The sequence below is a fragment of the Didymosphaeria variabile genome (genome assembly GCF_027946475.1).
Source record: "Didymosphaeria variabile strain IMI 356815 chromosome Unknown scaffold_2, whole genome shotgun sequence".
Classification (NCBI taxonomy): Eukaryota; Fungi; Ascomycota; class Dothideomycetes; order Pleosporales; family Didymosphaeriaceae; genus Didymosphaeria; species Didymosphaeria variabile.
In genome coordinates, this window is record NW_026611621.1 from 2,364,785 (window position 1) to 2,383,880 (window position 19,096).

Sequence of the window (19,096 nt, forward strand, 5' to 3'; positions counted from 1 at the left end):
GTGCCCGACTGTGCTCCTCCTCCTCACCTCACACTGTGAGAGCCGCTCTTTTACTAATTCTGCCCTTCGCCCTCGCGAGCCCGGCGTCCGTATCTTACCCCAGTCATTCTTTTTTGGGTTCTCGAGAGCGTTGTGTTTTGCCAGTCACCGTCACTCCTTACATACTGCCCAAACCAACATACACATTCACACAGTCGATCGCTATACGACCGCTTAACGACCTAACCCTGTTAATCCCTAACTCGAATCAACTCGAACACTACACGATCAGAACAAAGCACCTGATTTCGGATCAAGAGGCGACGATTCGCACACGTATCAAACGAGCATCGCCACCATGGCACACCACAATCACATGCACTTCCACCGCCATACAAGGAGAGAAGGAGGCATGGATGTCGGACAGATTGCCAGAAGTACCACGGCGCTGGTGGAAGAAGCCACGCGAGCCAGGCTGGTGCCGCGTGCATCATGCACGAACGATTCGGACGACGGCTGCCACAAGCCCACACAGACCCCGACCTTGTTCATCGTGCTTGCCGTAACGTAGGTCGAGCCATGTCGTCGGCATCTTCATCATGCTAACATGTGTCAGCTTGCCTGTCGTAATCGCTGCAGTCGTACTCGTCTTCCTGCACCGGAGAAATGTAAAAAAAATTGCGCGCTGAGGACAAGGAGGACAAGTACAAGTCATTGGACTTCGGGATAGACCCTGCTGTTAGCAAGGGGAAGAAGGGCCCTGAGATGAAGCTGAATGGCCTGGATGTTGAAAAGTCGCATGGAAGAGGATTGTCCCTGGAACCGGATCTCTCAAGCCCTTACCTGCTACCTGCTGGCCTGCACAGCTCGCGCGAATCTTTTCACTCCCTCTCACGGTCTACCAAGGATTCGTACGACCCTTACGGCCCGGTGACTTTCGGTGACGATGCCAGCATCCGCAGCGGTAGCCGCACCGGCCGTAACGGCAACGGCAACGGCTCCATCTACTCGTCTTCGACTAACCAGAGTGACAAGATGAAGAACAGTCTGCTGAAGAACGCACAGAGGATGTCTCAATCCATGCCCTTGCGCACCTCGCCATCGCCTGAGCGCTCAATCGAAAAGTCCGTTCCTGAGATCAAGTATCCCGAGCAGGCAGTCTCACCTTTGAGCCCGTTGAACCCGCACTACGAGGACCCGCTCCCTGCTGCACCTGCTCCTCCGGTTAAGAATGACCCTGTCATCGAGCAACCTGCCAATGCCTATGTCGCGTACGCTCCTCCGACTGCCGCCAACCCGCCTCCGCCTCCTGCTCCTCCTGTTCGAGACAACAAGGCTCGCGCAACCACCACCCCCCAGCCCACCTCCGCGCGTCCAGTCACAGAACGCTTTGGTCATTGAGAGCAACACGATGAGCATGTTGAGTGATTCAAGTTACGGTGAAGGCTTTCAGATTACTCCACCTTCACCTCGCGAGTCTCAAACTGAGCAGCCCGCTCCTTTGGCCCCTCAACCGCGCCGTCCAGTTTCCATCGTCCAGAATGGAGGAAATGGTGGCCTCGGGGTCGATGACTTCGGCCACAACACCAACCGCCTGTCGATGAGCCTGCGTCCCTTGCCCCCGGCTAACGATGATCCCAACGAAGACCCCGAGCAACGCGCAAACCGCATCCGATCGTTCTACAAGGAGTACTTCGATGACTCGAAGCCCGAGCCCGCAGGTCCCCAGATCTACAACGATTACTACGATGACTATACTTCAGAGTACCTTGACGGTAGTGTCTTTGACCCGCAGACTGGGAATTTCATCGTCGCTCAGCCCACAGCTCCGTTCGCGCAGCCTGTCACTCGTCGTGCAATGACACCGCCTCCGCGGGCACCACCACGGTTCCGCAGCAACACTAACCAGTCACGCGGTGGACCTGGACCACACATGTCTCAGAGCTCACTGGGCTCATCATATCTCCCGCCGCGCAACATGTCTTCCATGAGCGGTCGTCTACCAGCTCCCAGGAAGCCCATGCCTCCTCCTGCGCCTCTCGCTTCTCTGCCCACCCCCGGAAAGCTACAGGACGACTTCGGAATCTTCAATGCCGCTGATTTTGCGCCTCCGGTCTCGTTCAGAGAGCGACAGAACGGGATGAGGCCAGACAGCCCGCTCGGAACCCCCAGGCCGTACAGTCCCTCAGTGAGGCCCCACACCCCGCTGGCAAGCTCTTTCGATGACATTGCCGTTCTCCCTAGCCCGTACGTATCCCCTCGCTCTTGTTATCACTCATTCCAAAGCTAATCGTCACAGACACATGCTCCGCAAATCAGGCAACTTCACTGCTTTGGATTTTGCACCTCCACCGAAAATCCGCGACCCGTATGGCGGCTCGAATGCGTCTGACGCTGGTTCTATCCGTTCGAATCGCTCAGGGATGTCGGGTACCGCAAGACTGGCCGTCCGTAACGGTGCCTACCGCGTTAGCAGGATACCCAAGGAGATGGTTGGCACCCAGGATGACATGGCCATGAGCTTGCGGCCCACCCTCAACATGGTAGCACCAGCATAGTGAAGGCTCGACTACTGTGACTTTGATGCGCCTTTTAAGACAAGTACCCGCCTCACTGGCTGAATTTTCCTGTTTCGGCTCTCACAAGCTCATCGATTTCCTTCTCGTGGACATGACGACGTCAATGGCATAGACAGCGCGGCTTTCTTTTGATCTCACAGCGACAGCAACACCGATGTTCTCTTCTTGGGTACATATCTTTTGTGATCTCACTTCTTATTTGCGAGCGGTTCCGTAGTGTACACGACCGACAGCGCCTGTAGGGCTTATACAGCGGAGGACGGCGATCGAAGGCGTTCACTATCTGTAATTTATATTATTCTACTTTGGAAAGCGAATCACTGGCGGACTGAGGACGCAATGGGCGGCTCCGTGAGAGGAGTGGTGGCAGCGGCGATGTTGTAAACGAAGTGTTGTAAAAGAAGTTGAAGGAATCTGAGTTGAGTAGGGCAAAATAGAGGCATCTTCCGTGCAACAACTTTTCACAACTGTGAAGATGTGTGAGAGCAGTGAATGGCCATGTCCGAAGGGTTTGAGGGTCCGTCGAGACCCGAGTCTCTTGGGCTTGGCATTCCAGCCATGGTCGAAACCTCATGCGGCTGATCGGAACACCAAGCAGCGGCACGGCAGAGGACCCATCGATCATCCGCTCAGCCTAACTTGTTGCAAACAACAAGTCCACAAAACACCAAGCCTTCGAGACCTGGCACCAGAAGACAATGAGGATCAACGTCATCTTTGCTTGGCCTCAATCGTTGACGCAGACGCAGGGGCTATCGCACAGCAAAGCCAGCCGGCCTATTTCCTGCCAATTGCTGTTCTTCGAGCAGCGTCCGGCCTTCCATGTGTCGTTAGCGGGTCGCTCGCCGGGATGGCGCGGCGCAAAATGGAAAGAACGGCCAGGCCATGCTGATGTCATAGCCAGAAGCGGCCTTGGGGACTTCTCCATAAACCATCGACAGCTCTGACGGCCGCGCGTTACGGCCCTAGATGTCTGGCTTGGACTCCATGTTCTATTCGCCTTTCTTTTCTGTATCCATATTCTTTCTTTGTTGTCCTATCCACCCACGAGCCTGAGCCTGGGGCTCGCTCCTTCGACACCATGGGCATCTTTGGTCGCCGCCGCAACAACTCCGTAACTGCATCCTCCGATTCCACCCCTACCATCATCCCCGAGCTCTCCAAAGCCCAAGTCAAGCGCGCAACCCGCACGCGCAAGATATGGGCTCTCCTCACGTCCTTCTTCCTCTTCGTCACCGTCATCTTCCTCATCCTTGTCGAGATCGGCGGCATCAAGAACAAATCTATTCTACGAGATTGGTATTTCATTCGCATCGATGTTAGCAATATCATCCCGGCGAGCGTACCCAATTTTGCGCTCATCAACACAATTGCGCAAACGCTGGGACTGCATGATTTCTACCAGGTTGGATTGTGGGGATTCTGCGAGGGCTATGTGAACCAAGGGGTCACGTATTGCAGTCCGCCCAAGACCCTGTACTGGTTCGATCCCGTGGAAATCTTGAGTAGTGAGCTGTTGGCCGGAGCTTCGAGTACGTCTAGCACACCCACCCAACTTGTCTAGCTAGGCATGTCGATGGACTGACAATTGCACATAGTCAACCTCCCCTCCGATATCAACGACATCCTCGACCTCATCAAGATCGTCTCCCGAGTCATGTTTGGCTTCTTCCTCACCTCGACCTGCCTCTCCTTCGTTCTCATCTTCCTAATGCCCATTTCGATCCTCTCTCGCTGGTGGACCCTCCCCGTCGCCATCCTCACCTTCATCAACGCGCTCCTCTGCACCGCCGCCTCCGTCATCGCAACCGTCATGTTCGTCATCTTCCGCAACGTCATCTCCTCTGTCTCCGAGCTCAACATCTCGTCCTCGATTGGTAGCTACTTGTTCGGATTTATGTGGACAGCGTCCGCGTTCGCCATCTTTGCGTGGCTAGTTCAAACAGGTTTGTGCTGCTGCTGTGCGAGCAGACGGGATGTGAAGACGGGGAGGAAGAAGGGCAGTGAGAAGGCGTACCAGATGCCGGGCAATGCGGCGACGGATGGGGTCATGATGAGAAGTGCTAATGGTGCGTCGCAGGGGAAGTCGGCAGGGAAACGAAGATTCAGATTCGGAAGACGGAATGGCCAGGCTTCCTGAGACGTTTACGGCGGAGACTGCGCCGCGAGCAGAGCGCACTGGACGATGCGTTCGTCGCTGAACGTTGGCCGCGAATCTGGCTATCGCACTCCGAGTCAGACTACCCTGCGTGGACGGTGCAATCGAATCGGCGGATGCCACGCATGCAGTGGTTACATACCCGACCTACGCTATGGTCCGAGCCATACCAAGAGGGTGCAACTGTGGAGCTAATTGAATTTCAGGCTCTGGACAAGTAAGATGTTGGAATGCAGAGGATGGCGTATATATGGGAAGCATTTGGGTTTGGCATTTGGATCTTTACATTGCGCGGACTGTTCTGTTATAACTACCTGTTTGGATCTAACCTCCACGAATGGCCTTGAAGCATTTTTAATGATAAAGTAATGTCAAGACGTCGAAAGTTATAGATCGGGTTGCGGAGAACTTTGGTTGGGTGTTGACCCAACATTCGGGCTTCTGTCACTCAGAGGGATATCCACAGCAAGGACTTTGGAAATAGGTCTTACAGTAAGCATATGCCCATCCTACCTGTCTACTATTTCCCTCCTCACCTCTCAAAGAGCAGGGCCAAGCTCTCCTTGTGCTACTTACTAAACTACCTCTAGCAAGTACCCAGCTACAAAGCCCTAGGAGGATTCTTTCGCACGACATACTTCCACCAGCAAGCCCTTTGGCGGAGTCTGCACCTGTAGGATCTAACTATGATGTTACCCACTCTGAGCACATAATAGACGAACCACTTCTAACACGTTCCTCTTCACCACTGTTTCTTCGATATAGAATCGCCATCATACCATCCAGAAGTGTAAAGTTGGTCGCTCGAACAAAACTATCACCGCAAGCAACATGTTGTGCGAGATGTCTAATCGGGAAGTTCAAAGTCAAGGCATCAGAAGGCAGAGTCAACTGCTAGGCACAAAGTGTGAGAGCAAATGCTCAGGGTGATCGATGGCCTGTGAAGGAAACTATGATAAGGAGATTGAGTGCGGGTCGGCGAGGTAGCTCTACCTATGGCAATCGTTCCTTGCAGTATTCTTCGATTGTGTGCTCACCCGTCACCGTGAACCGTTCCTGGAAGAGACATCAATCGCTTGAGAATTAATGCCAACTCCCCACCAAGATGCTGGGTTGAAGTCGATAAACTTGGGCTGGCAGCTAAATAAGCATCGCCTGCTAGGAAGCTGAACATGACGCTGTACAACACGGCAGCATGTGAAGTAGTGCTACCATCCCAACCTTGATGACGTAATTTCCCCTCCAAGCCGCAAACATGCTCGAGATCATTCGTTGCAATTATTCAAAACGTGCTTCCGCGGGATAGACACTCATCGGTCTCGAACCTCTCCATCAGTCGATCTGCACATTCTTGGCTCCGGTTGTCGGCGGCTATTGTCCCGCCCTACCGCACAACTTTTTCTGCGCGACGCGTGAAGGTGGGCTGGTGGGGAGCCTCGTCAACGCCCAACACGCCCAAATCTTTCCCCAGACGGAGCTCCACCCGTTCATAAACACTCAATTGCACGGCTCACGGTTTGCGCATCCATCTTCACTTCCGACCAAAAGTTTTCGAGGCCCGACCCGACCGCGAGAGGCCATTGAGGTGTGTTTTCTTTCCATTTTCTGTGCTATGTGACTTTGCGCGTGAGATCTTACCTGATGTGCTTGCGTGTTTTTCATGTGTGCGCGTCGCTTGCTTGGCTATGGAATCCTGCGGCCGAAGATCCCGGGTGAAGGGACGTCTGTCGCGTGTTTCTTGGGGTCTCGTGGGCGGCATATGAAGCTGTGAAGGACCGCGTCACCACACTTCGCATACACTCCGTGTTGAGGAGTGCGAGCTGCCCTCTATTGGCGTTTGCATTGCCAATTGCTGAGCAGCACAGAGCATTCAGACTTTGGACACTGCGTTTTGCATCTAGTACGCCCCAGATCACGTCACTGACTCACGTCTTCAGCAGTCATGTCTCCCAACGATACTTATCAAGATCCCCTCAACTCGAGGTACTCCTCGCAGGAGATGAAGTACCTCTTCAGCCCGCGTAATCGCTTCAGCACATGGCGAAATCTCTGGATCTGGCTCGCGGAGTCGGAGAAGGAGCTCGGGCTCGACATTTCCGACGAAGCGATCGCGCAAATGAAGCAACACCAGATCATACAGGACGAGGAATTCAAGATTGCGGCGGAAGAAGAGAAGAAGCGGAGGCACGACGTTATGGCACATGTGTTTGCGTTTGGAGAGAAGGCACCGGCCGCGCGGGGAATCATTCACTGGGGAGCTACAAGCTGTTACTGCACGGACAATGCGGACCTCATCTTCCTCCGCGATGGATTGGACCTCCTTCTTCCCAAGTTGGCCACGGTCATTGAGAAACTGTCGACATTCGCAAAGGAGCACAAGAGCCTGCCGTGTCTGGGATATACGCATCTGCAGCCGGCGCAACTGACGACTGTGGGCAAGCGCGCGTGTCTGTGGATTCAGGACCTGCTGAAGGACTTGAAGAACCTGGAGCGCGCAAGGGATGATCTGAGATTCCGTGGTGTGAAGGGAACCACTGGCACACAGGTACGTCTGTGCCTTACAAGACAGCACAGCGAAGAGACCAAGCTTGGGTATCGAGGCTTTGTGTTGCCTACTCTGTCGCAACACGGAACTAACATGGCGATAGGCTTCCTTCCTTCAAATCTTTGAAGGCGATCACGACAAGGTCGAGAAGCTCGACGAGCTTGTAACAACGAAGGCAGGCTTCTCCTCCGCCTACATCATCTCCAGCCAAACATACACCCGCAAAGTCGATGTCGACGTGCTCAACGCACTTGCATCTTTCGGATCCACCTGCGAGAACATCGGCCAGGCTATCCGCCTGCTCGCTTCCTTCAAGGAGCTAGAGGAGCCCTTTGAGTCAACACAGATCGGTTCTTCCGCAATGGCCTACAAGCGAAATCCTATGCGGAGCGAGCGCTTGTGCTCGCTCGGCCGTAAGCTGCGAAATTTGAACGCGGATGCAAGCGCGACATATGCGGCACAGTGGATGGAGCGGACGCTGGATGACAGTAAGCTTTACCACGTACAGCAACTCTAAGATGTGACACGCTAACCTTTTCAGGCGCAATCAGGCGGATGGCCCTCCCGCAATCCTTCCTCTCCGCCGATGCCTCCCTCATCCTCCTTAACAACATCGCCTCGGGCCTCGTCGTCTACCCCGCCATGATCCGCAAGCGCGTCGACGCAGAGTTGCCCTTTATGGCCACCGAGAACGTCATCATGGCTCTTGTCAAGAAGGGTGTTTCCCGACAAGATGCCCACGAGGAGATCCGTGTGCTGTCTCACGAGGCCGGCGCAGAGGTCAAGCAGTATGGTAGGGACAACGATTTGATAGAGAGGATCAAGCGGACAGAGTTCTTCAAGCCTATTCTTGGTGAGCTGGACAACCTGCTGGATCCGAGCACGTTCATCGGACGGAGTCCGCAGCAGGTGGAGGCATTCTATGACCGCGAAGTCAAGATTGCGTTGAAAAAGTATGTTGATGCGGGACAGCTGAAGCTTGGAGAGGCGGCCGAGCTGCATGTCTAAAAATATGGGACAGATATTCTGGGATGCCTTCGAAACAAGAAACCAGATGTCTTACTTACGAGTAGCTTAATGAATCAGACAACGGTGTTTGCTCAGGGAGACACCATGATGCTGCACGTCCTTGACGCAGACACCATGCCTTCTGTAAAAATTAAATATGTCGCTATCCACCGTTACTTCCATTACAACATCATACTAGAACATCCGAAGATCTCAAGCTATCGCAATCTACCGAGCCCCGATACCCTCGCTCAACGGCGAGCAATCTAGCCCATTCACCTCCTCTCGGAATGACAGCCACCAAACGCAAAGCTCCAGTTCTCAACGCTGGAAAAAATACCGGTGACGCCGACCACCGCCCTTCCACTCCACCGAATGGCTCGCCAACCGAGCAAGACAGCTTCTTTAGACGAACCAAGCGGAACACCAAGTAGACACTGAGTTCAGTCCTCGCTCTACTTCTCCATATCTGCCTAAGAGATAACCACGTCTCTAACGTAGACATGGTAGACAACCAAAACTCTCCCGACGCCTCTCACTATGAAAACAGGCGCGAGAAGAAGAAGACCAAGCGCAATGGCAGGCTCAGGGCTAGTACACCCCGGCATATCAGGGCATTGGCTTCTATCGCTCGACGCCGTCGCAGCTCACCGCCCCCAGCCACTCCCAACGACGAGACTCTCCATGCCGATCGAGATCACATTCGCGGAATTTGGGTCTCAGGTCTATCCGCCAGTGACATTGAGGCCATCGATGCAGAAACCGACGTAACTTCTGATGCCAGTGGTGATGCGATGGTTCATGTCTCCAACCCACACGCGGTTGAGGTTGCGGAGAAACGGTAAGTAAAGTACTCTCCTCTAGATAGATGCCAGAGTTGCTGACTAAGTACCATTATGCAGTAGGCTCTGGTCTGCGAGCGAGGCTCGTGATCCTGTTGGGTAGCAATGGGAAGAAGATAAATCTGCACGAGACTCGTTGTCTCCTCATGAATCATGTATGGCTAAAAGCTTGGTGTAAGAATTGGTATTGGTAATCTTCAGAATGCAATCCTACAACCTGCAGTCCTCGAGATGGATGTTGACGTATTGATTACATTATGTTGCTAGGGTTCCTTTGGAAGAATTACCACCCTCCATGGTTATAATCAAAGAAGTTGGCGTTGCGATCGGAAATTTCCTGTCCAGGTCTCTGTCTGCAGCATGGCGGAGATTGGATGCTTATTAGGTGCTAAGTCAATCCCTAAAATGGATGTTTGGTGAGTAAGCATATATCATATTGAAGTTAAGCTATTGTGAGTTGGCTAAGTGGTGTGGATTATTATATATCGAAGGCATGCATGTGTTTCGTAAATCACTCTGGAATTCTATTATAGGCGTGTCAACACCTACACAGATGTTGGAGGATGTACTACGAATATATGCTGCATTCTCACATGATGTTGGATCATCGAGAAGTATAACGACCTTTTGAAGTGTGATGGAGACTGATGGCGGGTGAGACTGATAATATCTCGAACAGTGAGCAAAATGCATACAGTTAAATGACACGACACTAAACTTGATGACGACTGACCTATGACGCAATCATGCTCTCTGTTTTAGAAATGGTGATCACTTATCGGACCTCTGCTAATTGGAGCTGTGCTGACCTTGGACCTTTGTTAAAAAAAATTGGATTGAGCATAGCTGGTCATGGGACCTCTGTTGATTATGCGTAACTTAACCTCGCTATCTTATCAATGAGACTGCACAACACAATAAGACCCAGGGATCTCAAACACCTACCGCAAGCCCGGCCTGTATACTCCATGAATCGGTCCAGTACCAGCCAAATCGACTACCATCTTATTAATCCTTCGATACCTGGGTGGCATCTCCGTCCGTAAGTGAGCATACAGACGTCTGTACCGAGTCCGCCGTGCGCTCCAACCGTTCAAGGTAGTACGTACACTTATCTGTCATACTTATGCACTCCTTGACCTTTCATGGACACGTCCAATACGTAGGTATGGATGACGGGAAGGGTTTTTTCAAAAACGCCCCTACCTATGAGCAACGCTGAGTTAGTGATAGCCAAGGCCACTGTGACGAGGCCTCGCAGGAAGAGCAGCATACCGCGGAGAGAAACCTAAGGATTAGTTTGACACCTATGCCGGCATCTGGAAGGAAGGCCTCGCCATCAAGCTTCTGTTGGTAATCAAGCTCCCAGACCCAGCGCTGACAACAGTCCACATTACTCGCCTTAATATGCGGCCCGTACGAGGTTTTTATCTACACGTACTATACTAAAGATACAATTTCAATCATACTAGCGACTATACTATAGTAGCTTTAGAGCTTTATTACAGCCAGAATACTAAAAGGTTACCAAAAGAGATTACCGAGGATCCTAAATCTTTAGCCTCCTTTATGTCTAGGAGACGTATCTGTATTACAAGCTATATAAGCTTTAAACTAATCTCTACAGTATACCATCTACTTCAAAGAAGCGTTCTAAGCATGCGTAATTGTATTAGGCACCATTGAGCCGTAAAACCGATTGTTGTCAGCGCTGCCCGAGCCCGCCAATGGAGTGGATGCATGTTAAGGAGGATGGCGTTGTGGGCAAGACCAACTCTTGTTTAATGTGATCGAGACTTAGGTCGTATGTTTTTCTCACCTCTACTTGGAGGGCGACTAGTTCTGAGTTATGCACTTCCACTTTGGTAACGTCGCCATGCCACGCTGAAGTTAGTATATTCCCCTGTGAACAAATATCTGCAAAAGAGGCTCGATCATCACAAATTAAGCTTGATCGACAAACTGCAACGGCGAGTCATTGTGAGGTATATACTGGGCAGTGTCGAGTGCACTCCAAAACGTGACATTGGCGAAGCTAGTTTCAATGATCTCGATTTCATTCTTTTGAAGTAGTATACTATGCTAATCGTTAAGACGCCACGCCGGTGCGACATCTTACGATGTGTATTCCCGAAACACCTCACATAGAGCTCGTCTGCGTCATATGCTACATTAGTCGCATAAGATAGAGTCTCGAAATGTGACAGTTACGTGCGAACTTCAATACATTGAGACCGGTCAAGTAAGCCTCTGACATGCTCCACTTCCTGATCCGTGGCTGTTCCATGGCATGTTCCATCCCAAACAAATAGTAGTACTTCAAGTAACACCAGTTTTGAAACTTGAGCCAGCAGTTGTAGAAGCAATACCGTAGAAGAGGCCGTATTGCGCGAGGTTCAGTTCACGTCGTCGTGATCAAGCACATCAGCATCGTCAGTAACAGTGTGGCCTCCAACAGAAGCGTCCTCAGCATCGAAGAACTCATCATCTTCGTCCGCATCGTGGTCGTACTTATCCTCATGGTCATTGTTCTCCTGTTCGCTAGTCGTGTTCTTCATGCCTCCTGATGCCTGTGTCTTGACGGACATGGCTGCGAGGCGAGCACTAGGGACAACACTATCTGCTTCATTCGGTAAACGCCTCGATAGTAGAATTGGCCTGATATGACTCACTATCCTTGGTGACACGAGGGCCACGTCGAGAACGTCGGCCGCCCTTGGTAATGCCAAGCGCCTTCTTCTCCTCGCGGTACCTGCTAAGAATATCACGGCGCACAGAAGAGGGTCCCATCCAAGAGTAATACCTATGGATAGTGAGCTTGGCAGCTCATATCTGCGTATGCAAGCTTACCAAGAAGCGCGACCGTGGCCGAAGCGACAGTCAATGTCCCAACAGCCCTTGAACGGGGAGTTCTTGTCAAGGAAAGCTTGGCGCGTCTGAGCGTCGACATGCTCAATCTGGCTGCGTTCCATGCAGTCCAGGCAAAGTCCGTCGAATGCAAACTTCGCCTTACGAATAGCGATGTTGACGGAGTCCTTGAAGTCATGAGCGCAGGCACCGGACTCGCAATTGATGCTCTTCGGTGTGAACTCGAACTTCTCGAGCTCATCAATAATTTCTGCGAGCGGATACTTCTGCACCGCGCGGTCGATCGGCCAGCAGTCGAGTGCCCTCAAAGCGTCAACGTAGTCGAACGCGGTCTCCTTGCGGCAAGAGCAAGTGGCCTGGTGAAGCTTGTCAAGTGCGAAGTTGAGCTCTTTGTCAAGTATGGATTGGATGTGGGCTCGAGCCGTAGTAAGAGGGCCTAGTGTCATTTAGTTTACTCCGCACTGCGCAAGCTCACGAATCTTTAAGTCTCACCGTCAAGAGTACGCGCATCCTGGTTGAGTCCATGGAAGCTGGACGGGTTGATTGTGAATATGTTGCCATTAGTGTGATACGCGAGATACTTGGTCAATTTCATGAAGCCCTCGGCATGATTGAAGACGTTGCAAGGGAAGGCGAGGCAACAAGCAATAAAAGGTGTGAGGCCGCCGTTGTTGAGCGCAATTTGGTAGCACTCTAGGAACCACGGCTTGATCTTGTCGATATGGTGAGGAGCAAAGCCAAATTGCTCTCCAACGCCAATGGCGACCCAAGCGCGCTCAATGTGAGTCGCCTTGAGGTTGTTGGGGAGCGTATGAGCTCCGTTGTGAAGAGCGCGAAGCCAGATCTCGAGAGCGTAGCCAAAGCCATTGCCCTTGTTTTCGAATGTGACGTTGGCCTGGTGCGTATTAGCACGATGGCTCACGCATGAATGGAAATACTGTCATACCAAGTTAGGACGACTTCCCAAGATCGTCTGAAAGAATGCCGAATGCTGCTGAAGCACCGCCCTCGAGACGCGGAACTGCACCACCCTCGTGCGCTTCGGCGCGGCATTGGTGGTCTTCTCCACGAGCGGTTTGGCAGCTGGTGTGAGCTGGATGACGAAGTCACTGTCGGCAACAACAGTGATCTGCAGTGAGCCGCCGGCGACGGGGGTCGCGGGTGCACAAGTAGAGACGTCCATGGCTGTCGCGAGGTTCGATTTGTTGTGGGTGGCAAAGGAGTGTGATGGTGTCGTCGTGGAGGGCGAGGTGGCACAAACGGGAGATAAGAAGGCGACGAGCGCACGAGGAAGGCGCACCACGTGGAGATGACAAAGCGGGAGAGAAGCCGTGAGTTAGGCAGAGAGCAGTGAAGGTGAAGATGAACGAATGTCCTAGTCCCACTTCATTGGTACTGCGTGTGATCTCAATTGGCTCGGCACACTGCCACCACGGTACGTATAGCTCTTTCTTTGGCGAAGCATGGACACAATGATGATGAACAGGAAAAGATACGAGAAACGAAACGAACACGAAAGAAGGGAGCTTGAGGGTCTGCAGTACTGCTAGTAGTGTCCGATCGACGTAACGTCCAGTCCTTAGGACTAACGCACTCAAGGCACTCAGGGTATAACTGCATGAAATCATAAAACGAACTTGGCCCAGCCTCCGGAAGTTACCCATAACGCCAGTCGATGGCCGACCTGTTTACTACCACCCAGGCCTGGTTCCTGTTACACCTGGTCCTGTTCCAACCCACCCAACTGGTATCATCACAAGTAGAAACTCAGCCCCACCGTTATGCCCTTCTTTCTACGCCGTTCTCTCATATCACTTGGCTTTTTCCCTTATCATTATGCTCGACTGAGACAGGACTCGCTGGAACATCTGCCTCATCTCCCGCAACGCTACCCTCACCCGCATCTTGCCAGTCTGAGCTTCGTCGACTCATCTTGGCCGGTACCGCCGTCTCCCTGGGGCTAGCGAGAGGGCTTGCAGGGTTCGGTCCAATGCTGCCGTTGATACTATCGGTCCGGCCATGGCCTAACAGTCCGCTGCGAACGCTCATTCCGTCCGTGTTTTGCTTGTTTGCATAATAGCTGTTGCGCTCGCTGGGCAAAGCGGGTGCCGCAACCCCTGAAGACGAATACACGCTTGCGCGTTCCGCGTTGGCGAAGCCACTAACACCACCAGGCCTGTTAGCTGGGCTGTAGATGGTGTCGGCCGTGCCGGACAGGACACTCAAGGGAAGCGATTCTCGACTTCCACCCCAAACCGAGGACGGTGCTAGGGCGCGGACGGAAGCATTTGTGTCAAGCGAGTTTCGACGTCGGCGCTTGGAAGAGGATGCTAGCGTCAGGATAGATGCATTGTCTGTTAAGATATTGTTTGCGGTCGCAGCCTGGTAAGAGTGCGGCTGTGGCTGTTGCGGGTTCAGATGGGGAGGAATAGCTGAAGGAGGTGGCGAAGTTGGGAACTGGTGTGAGAACTGCACAGGCAGTCCATTTGCAGGCTGTGCGTTCTGCGCATTGCTCCCTCCCAATGCATTTGAAGGAGCGGTCGATTGTATAGTCGTCAAGGTAGTGGTGAGGGAACGCTCGGAGTGGTTCGGCGACGAAAAGGTGCTGTTGTTGCCCAGATTGCTGAAGCCTGTGTCTGCCTTGGACCTTCCTGAGTGGACCGTCTCGGGGTTCGTGGCTACAGTCGGCGCAGTAGACTTGTTGCTCTTCGCGAGCGCGCGATGCTGGTTGGCGTCATTGCTCTCATCCACTGAAGTGAAGCTCTCGGCCGAGCGTGGGGTGACGGGGCTGGAAAAGGAGAGGCGATCTCCATTCGCGTTGCTGTTGCCGTTGCCGTTGCCGTTACCGTTCCCGTTACCGTTTCCGTGGCCCGACTCTGGGTACGGGTTGTTCTTTGCTGCTGCCTTCTTCGACTTGGACGGTGTGCTGCCCGAACTCTTCTTACTCGAGGCGCTGGGCGAGTCGGACGAGGATTTGAGGTTGGCGAGGCGCTTCATGAAGCCCGCGAAGGGCCGCTTGCGCGCTTGTCGGTCTTTTGTCATGTGTGTTAGTCCCGTCACAATTCAGACGCGGTGAAGACCGAAGGGGGAGAACGTTAGGTCGGAAGGGCTATTAACATGGCAATGGTTGTGCTCGATTTCAAGCCAGTCGACATACCATGAGGCCTCGACGCTGGCTCAGCGGTGGCCATCCCGATGGGTAAATATTCACAGGCTGGATCGCCTCCACGTGTAACAGATTGGGCAATGACGAGGTGACGAGGGGCTGGTAGAGTAAGTGGCGCAATGAAAGAAGGGCCGATGCACTTCAGCTGCAGAATCTGAATGTAGTTTAAGGATGACACCTTGGGCGCGAGGTTGCTGCGATGTCCCTGAGGCTGCGCGGGTGTGCTTGCAGAGCGTTCGGTGTTGAGGCTTGGGGTTCACTGGATTGCGGAGGCGGCGGTCGACTATTCCAGATGCGTTGGGGCCAGGGTCCTTTGAAGCGCGGGCCGCGCCTTCGCTTGAGCGACGAAGCTGCAGCCTGGAGCTCTTCTCTTCTCCACTCATGCACCAGCGATCACTGATGGTACCGCACCAGCCAACCGCCGTGACGAGCCAGCGCCTTGCCTGTGTTTTAATCCTGGGGTCAAAATTCATCCAAGCGTCTGCCACGCTCCGCACAGCTGCATGAGCCTCATGGCCATTTCTGGCTTAAGATTCCAGTTCCGAGGGGGATGAGCTCTATTGACCACCATGCGTTGAAGGACGTTTCGGGGGAAACGCCTTGCATGTCTGCCCGCCAGACTGTCATTCTGCCGCTGCCACAGGAGGTGGTCGCTCAGATCAAATCGTCGACCGCTATTGTTTCTTTAACTGACGTCGTACTGGGACTGTTGGGGAACGCTCTGGACGCAAAAGCTTCCAAAGTAGAGGCAACGGTTGACTTTGCTCGTGGAGGATGCTTCGTCGAGGACAATGGTCTCGGTATTGCCCCCTCCGAGTTTCGTGAGGAAGGGGGCTTGGGGAAGTTGTACTGTACGTCTTGATGCTGCTCAAGAGAATCAAACATATATACTGACCCACTCCAGGCACCTCCAGATATTTCTCTGAGGATGAATGCCTCGGCCGCAACGGCACCTTTCTCGCATCCCTCGGTGCCATGTCCCTTCTGACCATTGCCTCTCGTCACCACGAGCATCGATCGCATAACTCATTGTCGCTGCATCATTCTACAATCATCGATCGGCAACTACCAGCTTCGTCAGTACACGAGCTTCACGGAAAACATGGCACCCGCGTGACAGTGCGTAATCTATTCGGGAACCTCCCTGTGAGGGTCAAGCAGAGAGGCCTTGCGGCAGAACAGAGGACAGAGTACGATCGTTTGTGGGAGATCCTGAAACGGGAAATTACGGGTTTGATGCTCAGCTGGCACAAGCCCGTTTCTCTGCGGGTCCGAGATGCGGGCGGTAAAACGTCCCTCAGCCTCTCTACTGCAGGTCAGAATAAACACGGCACAAGGAGACGCCCTTCCCGGCTTCATTCTGTGCTCAATGTCCTCACGCAAGCGAGCTACATCCATCACGACGAGTGGCCCTCATGGGTTCCTGTATCTGCGTCCACTTCTACCATCTGTATAGAGGGCGCTATTTCGCGCGATCCTGCGCCTAGCAAGCGTGTCCAATTCATCTCACTCGGTGTTACTCCATTGAGTGCCGACACCGGGCGCAATGAACTTTATGACGAGGTCAATCGCTTATTCGCTCTGTCTAGCTTCGGCATTGTCGAGAACGGCTTAGCTGTGGACGAGGATGAGAAAATTCAAAGACAAGACGACAATCGCTTCAAGCATGACGGGTACGCAAATAAGCAAGTGAAAGCGCGAAAGGGCGTTGACCGATACCCCATGTTCCATTTGCGCATGTCCTTTCCACACCAAAACCACTCGAACCGAACCGACACTCTCTTCAGTGAAGATCAAGCAAACCTTAGCATCGTCATGGAGGTTTTGAAAGCTATGATCACTGAGTGGCTAGCTGTCCATCACTTTCAACCTCGCAAAGCGTCGTCAAAGCATGCTCATCGATCAAGTTCGGGCACGTCTTCCAAGCATGCCGAGCACGATGAGACTGCGTTATCAGGTCACCAAACACGCCCAGTCGGGCCTATCTCTCGAACTTGTACTGTATCGACCCCACCAATGTCTAAATTAGCAGAGACAGACAGCCGCAAGAGAAAACGGTCACAAGCACCTTTCAACAAGAAAGGCGCGGAACGAGATCATCACTTAGCTTTCCGTGATTGGTCTCGCATCAAGAGCGGCAACGCTACTCATCTGGGCAATTTAGGTATAAAGAGAGACGTTTGGACGTCACAACAGGTAACGAACCATCCGAGCTCAAATGTTCAAGATTCTACCGCTCCGTACTTCGCCAAATTCAATGTTATTCCAGTACCTGCGGGGTTCTCAGACGGCGTTACAAGGCCTGATATCTCAGCAACAGAAGTTCGCTGTGTAGACGAGGGCAAATACGACGAAGCGGTTCCCTGGACAGACCCGATAACCAAGCAAACGTACTTCCTGAACACTCGAACGGGCTGCGTGCTCCCACGCCCTCTGGCTAGGCCTCAGACCGACCTTTCTCCACATGTCCGCGGAAGCACACTCAGCGATTTTAACAAGTCCCTACGCTTATGTCCGACATCGACCACACCAAGTATCGAGTCAAACACTTGGCTCAATGGCTTCCTGAGAACGTGGGATAATCCAGTTTTCAAGCCTGCTGAAACAAAGATTCAGCAAGCCCTCCTTCACAAAGATGGAAACGGCCATGACTGCAATCATAGCAATCATAGCAATCACTTCGGCAGACGGAGTCACAATGACGAAACTATCCATGCATTGTCGACGTCTAATGCGAGTAAGCTATCTAGGGCCGGTCTTGAGAATGCCGAAGTCATGGCTCAGCTTGATAGGAAGTTTATTCTCGTCAAGATGGGGTCATGTGAAGGTAACACCGAAGTGTTGGGTGCTAATGGGCATATACTGGTTCTAATTGACCAACACGCGGCGGACGAACGCACGCGTGTGGAATCCTTGCTCACAGAGATGTGTGCGCCATTGTCGAAGGGTATCCAAAACTACCGTACCAAGCTGGGCCATGAGTCGCATATAGCTTGTTCTATTCTGGGTAAGCCAATCCATTTTGCGCTATCTGCCCTAGAACAGGGGCAATTCAAGAGACATGCTGCAAAATTCGCAACTTGGGGTATCTTATACGATGTGGGAACCTCAACAACTTCATCGATGAAGAGTCAATCGACCCTCTCCGTGACAGCCTTGCCACCAGTGATATCCGAGCGATGCAAAGCAGATCCGCAAGTTCTTATCGCCTTTCTCCGCACCACTGTTTGGAAGTACGCAGATGCTGTCCGCCTTCCTCTGCCTGCAGACGAGTGGGAGAGACGAGGTGGACCTTCGAACGACCGAGCAGCATGGGTTAGACGTATTGCTAGCTGTCCGGAGGGTCTGATCGATCTGGTTAATTCGCGCGCCTGCCGGTCGGCCATTATGTTCAACGATGAGCTCAGCATGGAAGAATGCAGAGAACTGGTGCGGAAGCTATGTAAATGCGTGTTTCCATTCATGTGCGCCCATGGTCGGCCTAGTATGGTCCCTCTGGTGGACATTGCTTCGGCGCTGGGCTCGGACAGCGCGACAGACACCGAAGGAGCTGGTGACTTTATCACTATTTGGAAGCGACGGCAAATGAAGTAGGATACCCAAACACACATTTTCGCATACGTGGATTACATGGAATATTAGATAATGAGAACATGTATGAACGCAATGAGACCTGAATAGCCACATAGTCGAGGCCGCCAGGTCAATTAAACGCTCAGTTGCTCTTGGAACGTCCATAGAGGGCCTGTGTCGAAGTGGAAGATTTCGAACAAGCGTGACAAATTATTCCGTGATGAGGCCGATACTCGTGCGCAAGCAAGACCTGTAAGAGTTTCAACCCGGAAGGAGGCTGGAAGCGCAAAATTCTGCATCTTGTCTACACATACGCACAAGAGGCATCTGGAACGCAACTTTCTTAGCCATCTCAGAAAGTCGATGACAGTGTTCAAC

General features: G+C 52.6%; 7 protein-coding genes across 7 annotated transcripts; 5 read left to right on the plus strand and 2 right to left on the minus strand.

The window, feature by feature from the left end:
• Window positions 1–586: 586 nt before the first annotated feature.
• On the plus strand, window positions 587–1,380 carry N0V89_002493 (uncharacterized protein; the record flags this gene model as incomplete). The annotated part of the gene is made up of 2 exons (XM_056211302.1): window positions 587–590; window positions 710–1,380. The coding sequence occupies 2 exons, from the start codon at window positions 587–589 to the stop codon at window positions 1,378–1,380; spliced, it is 675 nt and encodes a 224-aa protein (XP_056074775.1).
• A 10-nt stretch (window positions 1,381–1,390) lies between these two features.
• Window positions 1,391–2,537, plus strand: N0V89_002494 (uncharacterized protein; the record flags this gene model as incomplete). The annotated part of the gene is made up of 2 exons (XM_056211303.1): window positions 1,391–2,226; window positions 2,279–2,537. 2 exons carry the CDS (start codon window positions 1,391–1,393, stop codon window positions 2,535–2,537), a joined length of 1,095 nt encoding a protein of 364 aa, XP_056074776.1.
• Window positions 2,538–3,639: 1,102 nt separating this feature from the next.
• N0V89_002495 (uncharacterized protein) lies at window positions 3,640–4,937 on the plus strand (the record flags this gene model as incomplete). Its single annotated transcript, XM_056211304.1, has 4 exons — window positions 3,640–4,090; window positions 4,157–4,472; window positions 4,530–4,627; window positions 4,690–4,937. The coding sequence occupies 4 exons, from the start codon at window positions 3,640–3,642 to the stop codon at window positions 4,935–4,937; spliced, it is 1,113 nt and encodes a 370-aa protein (XP_056074777.1).
• Window positions 4,938–6,658: 1,721 nt separating this feature from the next.
• ADE13 (adenylosuccinase ade13) lies at window positions 6,659–8,269 on the plus strand (the record flags this gene model as incomplete). The annotated part of the gene is made up of 3 exons (XM_056211305.1): window positions 6,659–7,261; window positions 7,365–7,749; window positions 7,803–8,269. The coding sequence occupies 3 exons, from the start codon at window positions 6,659–6,661 to the stop codon at window positions 8,267–8,269; spliced, it is 1,455 nt and encodes a 484-aa protein (XP_056074778.1).
• A 3,238-nt stretch (window positions 8,270–11,507) lies between these two features.
• On the minus strand, window positions 11,508–13,162 carry N0V89_002497 (uncharacterized protein; the record flags this gene model as incomplete). Its single annotated transcript, XM_056211306.1, has 5 exons — window positions 11,508–11,731; window positions 11,784–11,914; window positions 11,962–12,415; window positions 12,472–12,874; window positions 12,926–13,162. The coding sequence occupies 5 exons, from the start codon at window positions 13,160–13,162 to the stop codon at window positions 11,508–11,510; spliced, it is 1,449 nt and encodes a 482-aa protein (XP_056074779.1).
• A 623-nt stretch (window positions 13,163–13,785) lies between these two features.
• N0V89_002498 (uncharacterized protein) lies at window positions 13,786–15,021 on the minus strand (the record flags this gene model as incomplete). Its single annotated transcript, XM_056211307.1, has 1 exon — window positions 13,786–15,021. The coding sequence occupies one exon, from the start codon at window positions 15,019–15,021 to the stop codon at window positions 13,786–13,788; it is 1,236 nt and encodes a 411-aa protein (XP_056074780.1).
• Window positions 15,022–15,749: 728 nt separating this feature from the next.
• MLH3 (DNA mismatch repair protein) lies at window positions 15,750–18,739 on the plus strand (the record flags this gene model as incomplete). Its single annotated transcript, XM_056211308.1, has 2 exons — window positions 15,750–15,996; window positions 16,050–18,739. The coding sequence occupies 2 exons, from the start codon at window positions 15,750–15,752 to the stop codon at window positions 18,737–18,739; spliced, it is 2,937 nt and encodes a 978-aa protein (XP_056074781.1).
• Between the last annotated feature and the right edge of the window lie 357 nt (window positions 18,740–19,096).